The following is a 19,035-nucleotide window of genomic DNA, read 5'->3' on the forward strand; positions in this document are numbered from 1 at the left end:
TCAAAGTTTGTGAGAAGATTTGTAGCTCGGGTGCTCGTTGCTGTGGTTCTGTTCGCCGAGCTGGAAGTTTTTGTTGCAAACGTTTCGTCCCCTGTCTCGGTGACATCCTCAGTGCTTGGGAAAGCCACACACACAGACCAAGTCCTGCACTATGAAAGCAACCACCCCAATACACACAAACGAAGTTGCATCAAGACACTATTCAAAAGGGCCACAACACACTGCAGCACACCAGAACTGCAAAAAGAGGAAGAGGAACACCTGTACAAGGTATTCGCAAAAAACGGATATCCTCGCAATTTCATCAACAGATGCCTAAGGGAACGAGAACATGCCGCAACCCAAAGGACTAGCCACACTACCATACATCAAGAACATATCTGAAAAGACAGCCAGACTACTGCGACCACTAGGACTTATAACAGCACACAAACCAACAGCCACTCAGACAACAACTCACCAAAACGAAGGACCCGATACCCAGCATGAGCAAAACTAATGTAGTGTACAAAATCCCATGCAAGGACTGCACAAAACACTATATAGGACAAACAGGAAGACAGCTAACGATCCGCATCCACGAACATCCACCAGCCACGAAACGACACGACCAGCTATTCCTAGTAGCCACACAAGCAGACAACAAGCTACATGAATTTGACTGGGACAACACTATCATTATAGGGCAAGTGAAACAAAGAACAGCCAGGGAATTCCGAGAAGCATGGCACTCATCCACAAACTCCATCAACAAACACATAGACCTGGACCCAATTTTCCCGGCCACTACAGCGGACAGCTGATACTGACAACCGGAAGCGGCAGGGACAGGCCACTATAAATGCCGGAGGAAACACCACAGTAGGCTCCCAAGCACTGAGGATGTCACCTAGAAAGGGGACGAAACGTTTGCAACAAAAACTTCCAGCTTGGCGAACAGAACCACAGCAGCGTCAGGCTCACTGGTCTATAGTTGCCTGGCTTGTCCTTACTACCCTTCTTAAACAGTGGCACCACATTAGCTAACCTCCAGTCTTCCGGCACCTCACCTGTGACTACAAATATCTCAGCACCAGGCCCAGCAATCACTTCTCTAGCCTCCCACAGATTTTTAGGGTACACCTGATCAGGTCCTGGGGATTTATCCACTTTTATGCATTTCAAGACATCCAGCACTTCCTCCTCTGTAATATGGACATTTGCAAGGTGTCATCATCTATTTCCCTACAGTCTATATCTTCTATATCCTTTTCCACAGTAAACACTGATGCAAAATATTCATTTAGTATCTCCCCATTTTCTGCGGCTCCACACAAAGTCGGTCTTGATTATCTTTGAGGAGGAGAAAGTGAGGTCTGCAGACGCTGGAGATCAAAGCTGAAACTTTATTGCTGGAACAGCACAGCAGGTCAGGCAGCATCTAGGGAACAGAAGATTCGACGTTTCGGGCACATGCCCTTCTTCAGGAATGAGCAGAGAGTGTTCAGCAGGAGAAGATAAAAGGTAGGGAGGATAAAAGGTCTGCTGTCTTGACGTCCCTGTGGTTGTAGTTGAGTCCCTCCTCCCTACCTTTTATCTTCTCCTGCTGACGCCCCTCCTCCAAGTCCCTCCTCCCTACCTTTTATCTTCTCCTGCTGAACACTCTCTGCTCATTCCTGAAGAAGGGCATGTGCCCGAAACCAGCGTCAGGCTCACTGGTCTATAGTTGCCTGGCTTGTCCTTACTACCCTTCTTAAACAGTGGCACCACATTAGCTAACCTCCAGTCTTCCGGCACCTCACCTGTGACTACAGATGATACAAATATCTCAGCACCAGGCCCAGCAATCACTTCTCTAGCCTCCCACAGAGTTTTAGGGTACACCTGATCAGGTCCTGGGGATTTATCCACTTTTATGCATTTCAAGACATCCAGCACTTCCTCCTCTGTAATATGGACATTTGCAAGGTGTCATCATCTATTTCCCTACAGTCTATATCTTCTATATCCTTTTCCACAGTAAACACTGATGCAAAATATTCATTTAGTATCTCCCCCATTTTCTGCGGCTCCACACAAAGTCGGTCTTGCTTATCTTTGAGGAGCCCTATTCTCCCTAGTTACCCTTTTGTCCTTAAATGTATTTGTAAAAACCCTTTGGATTCTCCCTAATTCTACTTGGCAAAGCTATCTCATGTCCCCTTTTTGCCCTCCTGATTTCCCTCTAAGTATACTCCTACTGCCTTTATACTTTTCTAAGGATTCACTCGATCTACCCTGTCTATACCTTACATATTCTTCCTTCTTTTTCTTAACCAAACCCTCAATTTCTTTAGTCATCCAGCGTTCCTTATAGTTACCAGCCTTTTCTTTCACCCTGACAGGAATATACTTTCTCTGGATTCTTGTTATCTTAGTTTTGAAGGCTTCCCATTTGCCAGCTGTCCATTTACCTGCGAACATCTGCCCCCAAATCAGCTTTTGAAAGTTCTTGTCGAGTACTGTCAAAATTGGCCTTTCTCCAATTTAGAACTTCAAGTTTTAGAGCTGGTCTATCCTTTTCCAGCACTATTTTAAATCTAATAGAATTATGGTTGCTGGCCCCAAAGTGCTCCCCCACTGACACCTGGTATTTTGCAGAAATCCCAATCTACATTACATTTCCTTCTCCAAGTTAATCTTCTCATCCTCTCCAGTTAAAAGTATTAAAATGATTAGCCTAGGCACCAAAGACACAGCTTGGTCCGTACAGCAACTGAACATTCTTCTTCAAGTAAAGCATGAACTTAAACCCCACTCATGTGTTCAGGGGGACACACGATTAAAAAAAAGACAGAATTAAGATCAAAGTCAAAATCTCCAAGTGGGTTTTCTTTAACTTTTTTTTAAAAACTCATTTGCTCTTCTCAGATGCTTTTCAAATATGGTGCTGCCTGGATCCAAAATATAGCATTTCACTCCCTTTTTTAAAAAAACTAACAAGTGTATCTCTAAATACATTAAGGCTATAGCATATCTAATAAAGCATTCGTAGGTACTTCACACTGCAATATAAATCAAGTGTGACATAGCTGGTTCAGGAGGTATTCAGTAAGATGACCAAATACTTGGTCAAATACACAGAATTGAAGAAGCCTCTGAAAGAAGAAAAAAAGAGAGCAGTTTAAAGGAAGGTATTCTAGAGTTTAGAACCAAGCCAGCTGAAGTTGCGACCATTTTAGTGTAGTGGTGAAAATTAGGGATGCACAAGAGACCAAACACAAAAGGGCACAGGTATATTGAGGATTGTGGACTCCAAGGATATTAGAGCGCATACAGAAGGATTCAAAACAAGTGTCAGATTTTCAAATTAAAACACGAATTTACAGAGAGTCAAAGCAGGTCAGTGAGTCCAGGGGGTGATAGGAGAGCAATACCAGTTAGGACACAGAATATATTTAAATCCCACCATGTTCACTTGAGCATTTTAACTTTTTAACAAACATAGGGAGTGATATCATTATTTTTTAAGGGTGACATGAAGATCGCTGTTGAAGGTTAACCAGTCCTCCTTTCCACATCTGGCCAATGTATGATTTCAGTCCCACAGCGATACTCAATTTTGAAAGTCCTTAGCAAGCCACTCTAGATTAGATTAGATTAGATTAGATTACTTACAGTGTGGAAACAGGCCCTTCGGCCTAACAAGTCCACACCGCCCCGCCGAAGCGCAACCCACCCATACCCCTACATTTACCCCTTACCTAACACTACGGGCAATTTAGCATGACCAATTCACCTGACCTGCACATCTTTGGATTGTGGGAGGAAACCGGAGCACCCGGAGGAAACCCACGCAAACACGGGGAGAACGTGCAAACTCCACACAGTCAGTCGCCTGAGGCGGGAACTGAACCCGGGTCTCCGGTGCTGTGAGGCAGCAGTGCTAACCACTGTGCCACCGTGCCGCCCACAAGAACCTATGATTTGTCTTTTTTCAAAAACAAAGAACAAACATTCCCTCAAAATCCTAGCCTCCATTGCTAACTATGTGCTATTTCACCTGAGAGTAGGGAATACTGCACGTGGTCAGAGAAAGCAAAGAATGGTTATGGGAGGCCAGAACATAGATTTCTGTCCCACAATACCTTGTGGCTTCTGGCTGAACAAGAGGAATTTCCAAATAATTTTCAAATACTAGTCTGCCTAACCTGATGCAATCAACATTCCACATGTTGAGCCAAGCCTGAAAGAAGCAATGGCACAATGTGTTTTGAATGAAGTCTTCAATCTCCATCAACAAGTGGTCCGACAGTACCACCACAAACTGAACTGGAAAAATTTCCCAATGGAAACAGCTCCCGATGCTAACAGAATTGGCAGAAGCAATCACTGTGTAAATTCTATCTTACACTATCTTTCTATCACACTGCATTACCACCATATTAATTGGGAAAGCATCAGAGCACATCTTTAAAACTATACATTCATGAAGAACTGAGACATTTAAGGATCAGAACTGTATGCAACATAACCTGAAACTTTAGTGTCTAGTTATTCCTCATTATGATTAAGTTGATGACCAGTGAGAAAAATGAGGACTTATCAAAAAATGAAGTGCCATACTAATGAAGCAAGATCATGATACTACTTACAGTCTAAATGGTTTATGAAAGGGAAAGCTATGCAATCTCATAACCAGAGGGAAAGGTAATGCTCTGCAGCCCACTAATCTAGTCACAAATGTGGATAATGGCTCTGTTTCCTGGAAGCCAAATCAACTCAGCCCCAATATATTGTAGACATTCCTCAGCAGAGTCCAAGGTGCGACCATCTTTCGTTAATTCACGACTAACATTCACTTCATCCCAAGGGCAGAAGAAATGTAGTCACCCACAGATGATAACACAGTATTTCAATGCATTTGCAATTTCTCAAAATTGTAAAGCAATCCATACCCAGTAGCAAAAATATCAATCATGTTCAGCTTTGGATTGCTATGGCAAGCTGCATTTACACTACACTCATGCCAAGTGACTACCATCTTCAAGAAAGCTGGGATAAGGAATACAGCAAAGATCAGTGCTTTGGACCCATTTATTCATCAACCATTGCGATATAGAAATCAAATGTATTATTTTACCGTTTGCTGCAAATACATAACTAGGCAGGAATGTGTAGAAGATGCAAACAGGTTTCAAGGGTACATAAACAGGCTATGTGAGTGGGCAAGAACAGAAAGACGGAATGTAGAAAATGTGACTTCATCCATTTCAGAAGGACAAACAAAAATGACATTTCATAAATGGAAATGTGGAAGTGATGATATCTGGGAGGCCTGGGAATTCTTGCTTACATGTCACTGAAAGTGAAAGTACAGATGCAGCAAGCAATTATGAAAATTAGGGAGGAGATGGTATGTTGACCTTTATTGCAAGAGGATGAGTGTACAAAATAGAGAGGTCCTCTTGCAATTGTATAGAGCAGAGGTGAGAACACATTTGGAGAATTGTGTACTCCAGTTTTAATCTCCTTAGCCAAGGAAGAATATCAGCATAGATGGACTGCAACAAAGGCTCAACAAACTGATCCGCAAGATGGCGGTATCAACTTATGTGGAAAAATTTAGGAAATGTTGTCTTATTTTTTCAAGCTTACAGAATGAGGGGAAATCTCACTCAAGCATCCAAAATTCTTCTGGGGAAGTTAAGCATCAGGGAAGTGTCTTTGTATATGGGGTAGACCATTCAGTCCTGAGTAAAGGAATCAGTGAATCTTGGAAATTCTCAGTCTCAGAGGGCAGTAGAGACTCAGTCATTAAGTATATTCAAGACAGAGGTCAAGATATTTCTGAATATTCAAAATAGAGATATAGTGGAAAATGGCATCAAAGGCAAGATCAGTCATGATCTAGATCAATGGCAGAGCCGACGAGGGGACCAATGGCAGAGCCGACGAGGGGACCAATGGCAGAGCCGACGAGGGGATCAATGGCAGAGCCGACGAGGGGACCAATGGCATACTCCTGCTTCTACGTCCTATGTTCTAATGTCATTCCACAGGGCTTTGGTGAAAATGTACGTTGAGTGCAATGCAGTTTTCGCCCTTAGTTTAATGAAGAACATGCTTCACAGAGGTAGTGCAGCAAAGATTCATTAGATTGGTTACTGCGATGACAGGCTAAGCAGATAATATCTAAACTAACAACTTTATAAGATCAAGAAGTGATCTTAATGAAACCTACAAGATGCAGAAGGAGCTTAACAGTGGAGATCCACAAATGTTTCCTTTGGATGGCAAACACTCAAAGTGAGTTAGTTGTTTCAGAGAAGGATGGGAATTAACTTCAAAACATAGAGGTTTGTACATCGTTAGAATTCTCTACCCCAAAAGGTTCATGCCACTTTCATCAATGAATATATTTGAAGCCAAGATAAGACTGGTTTTTGATCTTTTAAGAGGTCAAGCGTTATGGGAGTGGGCAGAAAAGCAACAGAGTTCAGGCAAAATGCCAGTCATGACTGAAAATGTGCTGGTTTGATAGCCAATTTGGTCTATTCCTGCTCTTAGGTGTGTTATGCACAAAACAGTAAACCCAATTAACATGATCCAGCAGCTGACAGGTCCACATCCTCAACCATTCGTGTCATACATATTATCAACAAAGGCATACCTCCTACCATCTGGAGGTGCACAGGAAGCAAACATACAATACCACCAACACAACACTTGAGATTCCCAACCTAGTCTCACACCATCCCAATTCTGACACCATTCAAAACCATTTTGGCAAAATCCTTCAATTCCCTCAAAAACACTAAGAACAGCTTCTGTACGCTTTTTTTTTCCCATTCATTGGATATGGGCATCACTAGCTAAAAAAACATATACCATGCATTCTTTTTGCCCTCAAAGCGGTAAAAGCGAGCTGCCTTCTTGAACTGCTGCAGCCTACGTGATGTAGGTTCACCCAGTGTTGCTGGGGAGGGAACTGCAAGGTTTTGACTCCGTGACACCGAAGGACCAGCAAAATATTTTTCAAGTCTGGAGGTGACTTGGAGCCGAACCTGCAGGTGGTTGTATTCCCATGTATCAGCTGCCTTCGTCCTTCTAAATGGAAGTAGTCAGGGGTTTAGTAGGGACTGTCGAAGGATCTATGGTGACTTCCTGCAGTGCATCTTGTAGATAACAGTATGCGCTATCTACACGACACACAGAGTGGAAGAGGTAGTGGATGTTTTTGGATGTGGTGCCAATCAATGGGTTGCTTTGTCCTGGATGGTGTCAAATATTACTTTTCCATTTACATTAATGATTTGGATGAGAATTTAGGAAACATGGTTAATAAGTTTGCGGATGACACCAAAATTGATTGTATGGTTGACAGTAAAGAAATGTATCTCAGATTATAACGGGATCTTGGATCAATTGGGTCAATGGCTTGAGGTGTGACAGACAGAGCTGAATTTGGCTAAATGCGAGGTGTTACATTTTGAGAACAAAGGTAGGAAGTTATACAGTTATTTCTAGGGCCCTGGGGAGTATCGTCAAACAGAAAGACTGAGGAGTTCAGGTATATAATTCTTTCAAAGTGGTGGTTGGACCCAGATACTGAGGGAAACAGATCAATCTAGGCTGGTACAGTTGAGAAAATAAGTTAAACAGTTAGGGCAGGCAGGAACAAAGCAGAGAACAAGGTAGAACTGATAAATTGAACTACATTTATTTCAATGCAAGTGGCCTAACAGGGAAGGCAGATGAACACTCAGGGTGTGGTTAGGAAATTGGGACTGTGATATCATAGCAATTACAGAAACATGGCTCAGGGGTGGACATGACTGGCTACTTAATGTTCCAGGATACAAATGCTACAGGGAAGACAGATAAGGAGACAAGAGAGGAGGAGGAGTCGCATTTTCAGCTGTGCTGAGGGAGGATATTCCCAGAAATATATCCACGGAAGTTATTTGGGAGTAACTGAGAAATAAAAAAGGGATGATAACCTTATTGGGATTGTATTATAGACCCCCTAATAGTCAGAGGGAAATTGAGAAACAAACTTGTAAGGAGATCTCAGCTATCTCTAAGAATAATAGGGTGGTTATGGTAGGAGATTTTAACTTTCCAAACATAGACTGGGACTGAGCTTAAAAATGTGTTGCTGGAAAAGCGCAGGAGGTCCAGCATCTGCAGTCCTCACTTTCTGCAAAGACTGGGACTGCCATAGTGTTAATGATTTGGATGGAGAGGAATTTGATAAGATTAGATTAGATTACTTACAGTGTGGAAACAGGCCCTTCAGCCCAACAAGTCCACACCGACCCGCCGAAGCGTAACCCACTCAGACCCATTCCCCTACATTTACCCCTTCACCTAACACCATGGGCAATTTAGCATGGCCAATTTGCCTAACCTGCACATTTTTTGGATTGTGGGAGGAAACTGGAGCACCCGGAGGAAACACACACAAACACAGGGAGAATGTGCAAACTCCACACAGTCAGTCGCCTGAGGCGGGAATTGAACCCGGGTCTCTAGCGCTGTGAGGCAACAATGCTAACCACTGTGCCACCGTGCCGCCCAAGTGTGTACAAGAAAATTTTCTGATTCAGTATGTGAATGTACCTACTAGAGAAGGTGCAAAACTTGACCCACACTTGGGAAATAAGGCAGGGCAGGTGCCTGAGATGTCAATTGGGGGAGCACTTTGGGGCCAGCGATCATAATTCTATTAGTTTTAAAATAGTGATGGAAAAGGATAGACCAGATCTAACAGGTGAAGTTCTAAACCGGAGGAAAGCTAATTTTGACAGTATTAGGCAAGACCTTTCAAAAGCTGACTGGGGGGCAGATGTTCGCAGGGAAAGGGACGGCTAGAAAATGGGATAAGCTTTCAGAAATGAAGTAACGTGAGTCCAGAAGCAGTATATTCCTGTTAGGGTGAAAGGAAAAGCTGGTAGGTGTAGGGAATGCTGGATGACTGGAGAAATTGAAGGCTTAGTTAAGAAAAAAGGAGGAAACATATGTCAGATATAGACAGGATAGATCAAGTGAATCCTTAGAAGAGTATAAAGGCAGTAGGAGTATACTTAAGAGGGAAATCAGGAGGGCAAAAGGGGGACATGAGATACCTTTGGCAAACAGAGTTAAGGAGAATCCAAAGGGTTTTTACAAATACAGTAGCGCCTCGACATACGAATGACCCTGTTCACGTACAAATCAGTTTACGAACAGGATTGTACGTAAAAGTTTGCTTCAACGTACGTACGAAATTCAAGGTACGAACACAAAAAGCCCGTGTGCGACCTCATGGTTTTTGTTCTGCTTTGCTACGCGCTTGTTGAATGCAAAAGTGCTCAGACCCCGTGTGATCTCATTCAGTTAGTCTTTGGCGCGTGCGCTGTGAACAGCCGTCCAAGCATTCTTACGCTATCCAAACAATGGGAAAAATTGATTCAGTTTGCAAACTTTAACCGGGTCCCAGAACGGATTAAGTTCGTAAGTCGAGGCGCTACTGAATATTAAGGACAAAAGTGAAACTGAGGAGTGAATCGGGGCCTGCAAAGATCAGCAAGGCAGCCTGTGTGTGGAACTGCAGGAGATTGGGCGGGGGAGACACTTGTCACAAAGCTAGTCCCTTTATTTCTAAGACCTGTTCCTTGGCTCAAGGAGACTCTGTCCTTGTTTTTTTTACAAAGAAGCAATAAACCGGGCCGGGGTCTGGTCAGTATGGTTTGGCACAGAGATCAAAATAATTTTGAGGGGTCTTTTGTTTATAAGTAAACACGAGACGTCAGGCCAAAGTGGTCATGCTTTAGGAATGACCTGTATAAAGAGAGGGGAGTGATCAGCTCTCTAGCTGAGCTGAGCTATTCTAGTTCAGGCTCAAACTGGGAAGTTCAACAGGGAATTATGTGGAAACTCAATCTTTTCTGCGCCTCAACTTCAACCTGGAAGCATGTATTCCACTTATACTGGTTTTTAAAAAGAGCTTGCTTATTGGGACTGTTGAGTATATTTGCAACAGCATAACTAAGTCTAGTTGGATAGGTTGAGTTCTGTAGGGGTTCGTTATTCTGTTCTTTGTATTTCATTGTGTAATTTTGTGAATAATCTTGTCTGTTTTAAAAGCTAGTAGTCAATCTAGCTATCTTACTCCATGTAATTTTCATTTACCGAAACAAGTTGCAAAGTTATGGTCTGGGGCTGCCTGCGTAAGAATGTTTTGAGTGGTCTGGCCTAGACCATAACTCAAACAAGTATTTTGCATTAGTGTTTACTGTGGAGAAGGACATGGAAGATATAGTATCCGGGAAAATAGACGGTGACATCTTGAAAAATGTCTATATTACAGAGGAGGAAGTGCTGGATGTTTTGAAACGCATAAAAGTGGACAAAGCCCCAGGACCTGATCAGGTGTACCCTAGAACTTTGTGGGAAGCTAGTCAAGTAATTGCTGGGCCCCTTGCTGAGATATTTGTATCATCAATAGTCACAGGTGAGGTGCCAGAAGACTGGAGGTTGCCTAATGTGGTGCCACTATTTAAGAAAGGTGGTAAGGAAAAGCCAGGGAACTAGAGACTGGTGAGCCTGACCTCTATGGTGAGCAAGTTGTTGAAGGGAATCCTCAGGGACAGGATTTACACAAATTTGGAAAGGCAAGGACTGATTAGGGATCGTCAACATGGCTTCGTGCATGGGAAATGATGTCTTGTGAACTTGATTGAGTTTTTTTGAGGAAGTAACAAAGAGGATTGATGACGGCAGAGCAGTAGACATGGTCTATACGAACATCAATAAGGCTCTCCACAAGGTTCCCAATGGGATACTGGCTAGCAAGGTTAGATCTCTAGTCATTTGGATGTAGAACTGGCTCAAAGGTAGAAGACAGAGGGTAGTGGTGGAGCATTGTTTTTCAGCCTGGGGGCCTGTGACCAGTGGAGTGCCACAACGATCAGTGCTGGATCCACTACTTTTCATCATTTAATTTAAATTATTTGGATGAGAGCATAAGAGGTATAGTTAGTAAGTTTGCAGATGACACCAAAATTGGAGGTGTAGTGGACAGCGAAGTTTACCTCAAATTACAACAGGATCTTGATCAGATGGGCCAATGCGCTGAGGAATGGCAGATGGAGTTTAATTCAGATAAATGCAAGGTGTTGCATTTTGGGAAAGCAAATCTTAGCAGGACTTATCCACTTAATGGTAAGGTCCTAAGGAGAGCAACATTCCAAGAGACCTTGGAGTGCACGTTCATAGCTCCTTGAAAGTGGAGTCACAGGTAGATAGGATAGTGAAGGCAGCATTTGGTATGCTTTCCTTTATTGTCAGAGCATTGAGTACAGGAGTTGGGAGGTCATGTTGCAGCTGTACAGGACATTGGTTAGGCTACTTTGGAATATTGCGTGCAATTCTGGTCTCCTTTCTATCGGAAAGATGTTGTGAAACTTGAAAGAGTTCAGAAAAGATTTACAAGGATGTTGCACGGTTGGACGATTTGAGCTACAGGGAGAGGCTGAATAGGCAGGGGCTGTTTTCCCTGGAGCTTCGGAGACTATGGGGTGACCTCAGGAAGTTTACAGAATCACGACGGGCACGGATACGATAAATAGACAAAATCTTTTCCCTGGGGTGGGGGGAGTCCAGAACTAGATGGCATAGGTTTAGATTGACAGGGGAAAGATATGTAGGGGACCTAAGTGGCAACTTTTTCACGCAGAGGATGGTGCATGCACAGAATGAGGTGCCAGAGGAAGTGGTTGAGGCTGGTACAATTGTAACATTTCAAAGGCATCTGGATGGGTATCTGAATAGGAAGAGCATGAAGGGATATGGGCCAAGCGCTGGCAAATGGGACTAGATTAGGTTGGGATATCTGGTCGGCATGGACCAGTTGGACCGAAGGGTCTGTTCTGTGCAGTACATCTCTTTGACTCTATGGCCTTATGAAGGTTTATAAAATCATGAAGGGCATAGATAAGGTGAATTTCGAAAGGTTTTTTCCCCGAAGGATAGAGGAGTTCAAAAATAGATGGCATACATTTAAAGGTGAGAGGTGAAAGATTTAATAAGGACCTGAGGAGCAACTTTTCCCAGAGTGGTTTGTACATGGCCAGAGGAAGTAGTAGATGCAGGTACAGTTACAATATTTATGAGACTGGACAGATACAAGAATCGGAAAGTTTGAGGGATATGAGCCATATGTAGGCAAGTGGGACTGGTTTAGTTTAGGAAATTTGGTCAGCATGGACAAGTTAAATGAAGGGTCTGTTTCTGTGCTGTATGATAATGAGTCTATAAGCTTGGAGTGTTGCTAAAGGTATGTGCATCCAAGTGGGGAGTAGTCCATCAAAGTCCTGACTTGCGCCTTGTAGATAGGGGCTTTGGCGAGTTAGGTGGTGGGTTACTCACTTCTCACCTGCTCTTGTATCCACTGTACTTATATGGTGAATCCAGTTGAGTTTCTCGTCAACATTAACTCCCAGGAGGTTGACAGTGGGGAATTTAGTGATGGTAACACCACTCAATATCAAGGAGCAGTGGGCAGATTCTCTCTTACTGGAGATGATCATTTCCTGACATTTGTATAGCAAAAATATTCCAAAACATCGATTCTCCTGCTCCTCAAATACTGCCTGACCTGCAGTGCTTTTCCGGCACCACACTTTTTGATGCAAATATTACTTGCCACCTGTTAGCCCAGATCTTATTGCATTTGAACACAGACTGCTTTGAACACAGACTGAGGAACGACGAATGGTACCAAATATTGCACAATCAGCAAACGTCCCTACTTGACCTTACTATGGAACGAAGGTCATTGTTTAAGCAGCTGAAGATATGTGGGCCTCGAACACTATCCTGAGGAATTCCTGCAGAGATGTCCAGGAGCTGAGATGACTGACCTCCAACAACTATAACCATCTTCCCAGGAATGACTCCAACTAGTGGAGAATTGCCCCTGATATCCATGTATTTCAGTTTTGCTTTGGCTCCTTGATGCTTCATTCTGTGCAATACAACCTTGATGTCAAGGGCTGTCACTCTCACCTCACCTCTGGTACTCCATTCTTTTGTCCATGTTGGAACCAAGGCTGTGATGAGGTCAAGCGCTGAGTGACCCTGGCAGAATGTAAAGTGGGCACCAGTGAGTAGGCTATTGCTCAGCAAGTGCTGCTTGATAGCACTGATGACACCTTTCATCTTACTGATGATAAAGACTAGACTGATGGGGCAGTGATTGGCCAAGTTGGTTTTGTCCTCTTTCTTATCTATAAGACAAATCTCGGTAATTTTGCACATTGTCAAGCAGATATCAATGTCATAAACCTACTGGAACAGCTTGGCTAAGGGATCTGTAAGTTCTGGAACACAAATCTTTAGTACTATTGCTAGAATGCTGTCAGAGCACATAGCCTTTGGAGTATCCAGTGCCTTGAACCATTTCTTGATATCATGTGGATGCACAGTAATTCAAGAAAAGGGATCATTACTGCTTTCTTGTGCAATCAGTAATGCAAAATAAATTCAAGTGCTGTCAGTTATTTTCTCCTGGTTCAACAAAATAATTCAGAAGCCTTTGAGCTATGAAGCAATATCCCAACCACATATTTATGCAAGTTAATTTTAAGTTACTCCAAGAATACTTACAAAATCTATAATGTCAATATGTCCTAATTATCTGAAATATGCAAGCCAGTCCCAACATTTCACAAAAAAAAAAGGACCATGTGCAACATTTGGTATCTAACTGAATGCATACTTGTGATTTCCTCAGCTGGACAGATTATTTCTCCTCTAGTTTGAAGAGTTTAAAGTTTCACAACATGTTAAGTCAAAAAACAGCCAAATGATAGAGTCTCTAGCTGTATCCAAAGACCAATCTCCATTACGTCAAACCATGGCCTAATTGTGGCTGAAAGACCAACATTAATTCCACAACATGCCACTGTCTGGTCCATGACACCATCAAGTAGTACCTTGGATAAAAAGGTGCACATACTTCATGTTTAACAGGTTAAATCCAAGCTTAATAGACAGTAGTAAAATTTGTGTTAGATTTATACAAAACAACAGTGTTAGTCACTGAGTGTGTGTGTCTTGGAAGACCAAGCATGTTATTTCATGACCGAGCATGTTGTACATAACTTGAACATTGTAACTTTTGAAACAGCCAGCCTAAAAAGCTGTGTCTTTCGGGTTCAATGCACAATGGTTAAATTATACACTTTGTTAAAGTGAACAACATTATTGGCTGACAGTAGTTCAGTGTAAAGGCAATAAAGCTACATGTTTGTTCAAAAATCCATACAAGCTTGTGGATACTTTAGATTAGCAAAATGTAGATCAGCAAAATCCATATTCTGTACATTTTAAAATGCTGATCCACAATCCATGTTATAGCATCATATACTGTCATTTCCAGGCCAACACTCAACCTAGTGAAGATATTCAAAAACAGCATTACCACCACAGACTAAAATGCTTCACACGCAACTTCAGTGCTAAAACAGAGGATTTAACATTGAAAACCAGTTGTTCTAGACATACGCAACAAGTTCAAAGCGGTGATTCAGTCAATAGGATTGAATGTATTCGAAATTTCATCTCCAGTTGAGGATATGTATAATTGCATTGCTTAAACTTATGCTTTACATCTCTTTGACTATCTCCAACATTAATCTTACATGTAACCATCCAAATGATTAAAATTCTAAGTAAGCTGAAATGAACTGTGAAATGCTGCTCATATCTCATCTTTTCATGCCTTAAAACAATTTGAGCTTTAAAGCATATGTATAGAAGCAACAAATTGCAGGCAGAACATCTTAAATGACATAATCAATTCAACCCAATGCTGAAACCCATGTTATAATGTACACAGCTTTAGAAACTAAATTTTAAAAAGGGTTAATCGAAATGAAAGCTATTTTTGCCAGAATTAGTAGAACAATTCCAAAGTGAAGATCAAAAAGGCTGAGGCAAAGTGTTTTTTTTTAGAAAAAAAAGCACAAGGTTTTAAGAATTTGCTTTGAAAGAAAAGGTTGATACAAAATTGCAAAAAGGTCACTGAACTTACTGATTTTTTCATGTTTTCCTTTTTTTCTTTTACTGTAGATTTAGTCAGTAGAGAATGGCAAGTAGCCTACAGAACAGAGATGAGCACAAACAAGTCACAGTACCAACTTCACACAACAAAAACACATTGCTGGCTTCTACATACAAATGTACAAAAATAGAATAAATATTAAACTGTCAATTTTAATTTAAAATATAAACTGGCAAATAAACCCTAATTTGACACAATGGCTTGGGTTTCAATTGAAAGTGTAATACAGCTTTTATTCTTGAAACTTTACTTTTGAAAAATGTATTTTACACTGCTCAAAGGGAAACAGTAGTATTTTCTACCTAGCTACTTTTCTACAAGGCATAAACACAGATACAACTGCTTTCCGTCTACTACTTCTAGCTAATTCCTCCAAAGTTCAATTTCTTAGTTGTGTTCAATAACCAGAATAAATTAGAATTCCATTATTAACACTGCAGTTGCATGCACATCAATTCAACATTGTGAGTATCTTTGGAAGAGTTTCTCCTATAAACTGCACTTGCATACTACGTTAGAACCACCAAATATTGGAAATCAAGGCCTGGGGTTTGGCCATGACTAGCTGTGGATAGGAATATTGCATTACCAATATGTGAAAAGACATCAGTAGATTGAAATTGACCAATGCAATGAGGATTCATAATATGGTCATCATTTTCCCCCCACTTTTGCTCTGATCAAAATCAAATTAAATCAATCTCAATCACAAGATGAAAGCCTGATCACATGATATAAACCGAGCAATAAAAAGGCTTTTTAAACCTTCACCCAGGTTGCCGGATTTCCAAGATAAAATCATTTGGTATTGAGATTACTCCTTTCAATACACAAAAACATTTAGTACCAGGCACACTGCAATTGTCTGAATTCTATTGCAATATTCCAATCAGCTGTTCATGTGTACTCTGTCACTTTTCAGTACTATGGAACATAAACTGTTTTGCTTACGTGAAGCAGAAAGGCCATCCAATTCCCAAAAATGCATTTTGTTTCGCCATTAATAAAGGCATGCAATGACCATAAAACAAATCCATATTTAAAATCTTTCCCGCTAATTGCATGCAGGATGATTAAACTAAACTCAACAGCTGGATTTATACAGGGACAAGAAGAACAGAGATCATCCTTCGGCAACCTCGTATTTGATCAAGAAAAATAATCGAGTTCCAACATGTTGAAACACCACAGTTCCATACTTAACAGTCGAGATTGAAGAACAACCCATCATTTTAACCAGCTGCAATTAAACACCAAAATCTGTGAACTTTAATGAGAAGTTGCATCTCCATTCAATTCTAAGTCAAGATTAATCTATGGCAGCTCATTGCTATGGCTCCTCATTCCTACCACACAGGAAAACTAACACACTGAGGTTTCTGCTAATGTCCAGAAACAGACGAGTAAAACTTCAGCACATTCTGAAGCATCACTCACCAACCAAGTTTTCCTTCCCCTCTGCCTGGTGACAATTTCATTCTCCACTTGACAGTTCTAGATAATACTTTAGTTCATTAGAAGTTCATAATTTTGGAGAACAATGTTCAGAAACGGGTCTATCCTTGCATTAAGATATTGTCTGTGGATTCAGGGTACTTGTGCTACAATTTTAACTGTACCACAGAGCAGCTTCTGAAGTAGAGGTTTCAATTTTAATACAGAGTTGCACAATCCAACTGGAGCAGTGTGCATGTCAGCATCATGACCCTTGACCAATCTATCCCTCAAGAAGTCTTATCCTCACATCACATGAAATGCAACTTCAGAGTAATCTCAATTGGATTCACATTTTCTGAAGTTTTCATTTTGGGACTCCTGGGAATTCTGCTAAAACACTTAAAACTCTCAGTCAGAGCTGTACAGCGTGGAAACAGATCCTTCGGGTCCAACTCATCCATGTCAACCAGATATCCTAAATTAATCTAGTCCCATTTGCCAGCATTTGGTCCCTATCCCTCTAACCCCTTCCTATGCATATACCCCATCCAGATGCCTTTTAAATGACGTAATTGTACCCGCCTCCACCACTTCCTCTGGCAACTAATTCCATATATGCACCACCCTTGCATGAAAAAGTTACTCATCAGGTCCCTTTTAAACATTTCCCCTCTCACCTTAAACCTACGCCCTCAAGTTTTAGATTCCACTTACCCTGGGGAAAAGATCTTGACTCTACACCCTATCCATGCCCTTCATGATTTTTTAAGCTTGTGTAAGTTCACCCCTTAGCCTCAGACATTTGAGGAAATATAGCCTAGCCTATTCAGACTCTCCTATAGCTCAAACCCTCCAATTGTGACAACATACTTGAAAATCTTTTCTGAACCCTTTCAAGTTTCACAGTATCATTCTGATAGCAGGGAGACCAGAACTGAATGCAGTATTCCAAAAGTGGCCTCACCAAAAATGTCTGCACAACAAAATGACCTCCCAATTCCTATATTCAATGCAATGACCAATAAAGGCAAGCATATTAAATATCATCTTCACTATCCTATCTACCTGCGACTCTACTTTCAAGGAACTATGAACCTGCACACCAAGGTCTCTTTATTCAGCAACCTTCCCATTAAGTGTATAAGTCCTGCTCTGATTTGCTTTCCAAAATGTTTGCCTTCACATTTATCAAAATTAAATTTCATCCGCCACTCCTCAGCCTATCTGATCAAAATTTAATCAAATCTTTAACAGTTTGTTGATTAACAGTTTCATTGCTCTGTCCTCCACAAGCAACTGGAAGTTTAGGCATGCGTTACAAACAGCAGCCTTTAAGACAATACCACAGTTACATCGACATCAGCCCCAGTACAATGTAGCGAATGCATCAGATACACAAGGAATGCCTAAACCAATGTGTGTCCTGACGAAGCAAAAACTTACTTAAGTTTCCAGCAGGCGAGAGAAGAGAAAAAAACCTGCATTAGAAAAGGATGATGGTTACCAAACAATATTTATTTGTCCTAGAAGTTTTGGCCTAACTGCTAAAAATGAGAATTGCCATCAGCAACTCAATTTAGACAATTAAGAACATAGTCAGCAAAGGACCACAATTGCAGACAGAAGTGGGGATTGCAATGAGGAAGAATTTATTCAAACTGGCTCTCGACCTCAGGGATTGAGATTAGATGGTAACCTAACAGACAATACATCATCTCCCATGTCTGCAACATACAAGCTTTTGGATCAGAGGTCCCTTCAAGCAGCCGAAACAGAGAACATAACCTTTGAGCAAGGTACATTACATAGCTTTGCAGATCACCATCATTCTTGAAATGATACAAAAGCCCCACAAGTCAGATAATTTGATGCAATGGTAATATGGTTTTTCATGCAGATAAAAATCGCTGTACATGGTTCTAGACTCCATGCTCGATAACCCCTTATGAATTATGCCACTGTCCAATTCACTTACATCTGGAGGTCAACTAACTCTGAACAGTTGTCCCAACTATCCAATTGCATAGCAAGATAGATGGTATCATGTTGCATGGCTGATGCAAATAATTTAATCAAGTAGGAAAAGAGATAATGCTGAGCTTGTACAAGAGGTATGGTATATTGCCACAATTTCCTCAAGAGTACTCTACAAAAATACTATTTTGACCACTTTTAAGAACAATCACAGCAGGCAAAGTTTTATCAGAGATGGGCAAGAAATTCTGGCCTTGGCAGAAATGCGCACAGCCCTTGAATTCAGTAAAAACATTGCAACACTGTACAGTCTCAGCATGTTAGAGCAAGAACAGAAAAATTAAAGTTCTGAGATGTTTACAGGACAGAGTTACGTAGAGACATGAAAGATGATTGTTTTTATTCAATCCTAAAGGTCAAGGGTGAATTGACAGTTCACAGAGAACATGATGGATTATGAAAAGGACTATGGTGAGAATGAGAAGTTAAATTGCAAAAGACCATGAGTTAACAGGACAGTTTAGAATATTACATAATTAAATGAGTTTACGATG

General features: G+C 41.3%; 1 protein-coding gene across 10 annotated transcripts in view; it reads right to left on the reverse strand.

Annotated features, from left to right (window-relative positions):
- Positions 1-19,035, reverse strand: part of nf1a (neurofibromin 1a) — a 334,372-nt gene that overhangs the window by 170,691 nt on the left and 144,646 nt on the right. For 7 of the 10 annotated variants that reach the window (XM_043718253.1, XM_043718251.1, XM_043718246.1 and 4 more), the window contains one exon: positions 15,041-15,106. The exons of the other annotated variants lie outside the window; for them this stretch is intronic. In XM_043718253.1, coding sequence (XP_043574188.1) covers positions 15,041-15,106 — 66 coding nt within the window. The remainder of the gene's footprint in view (positions 1-15,040; positions 15,107-19,035) is intronic. 10 annotated transcript variants of the gene reach the window in all.

The sequence above is a fragment of the Chiloscyllium plagiosum genome, chromosome 28 (assembly GCF_004010195.1).
Source record: "Chiloscyllium plagiosum isolate BGI_BamShark_2017 chromosome 28, ASM401019v2, whole genome shotgun sequence".
Classification (NCBI taxonomy): Eukaryota; Metazoa; Chordata; class Chondrichthyes; order Orectolobiformes; family Hemiscylliidae; genus Chiloscyllium; species Chiloscyllium plagiosum.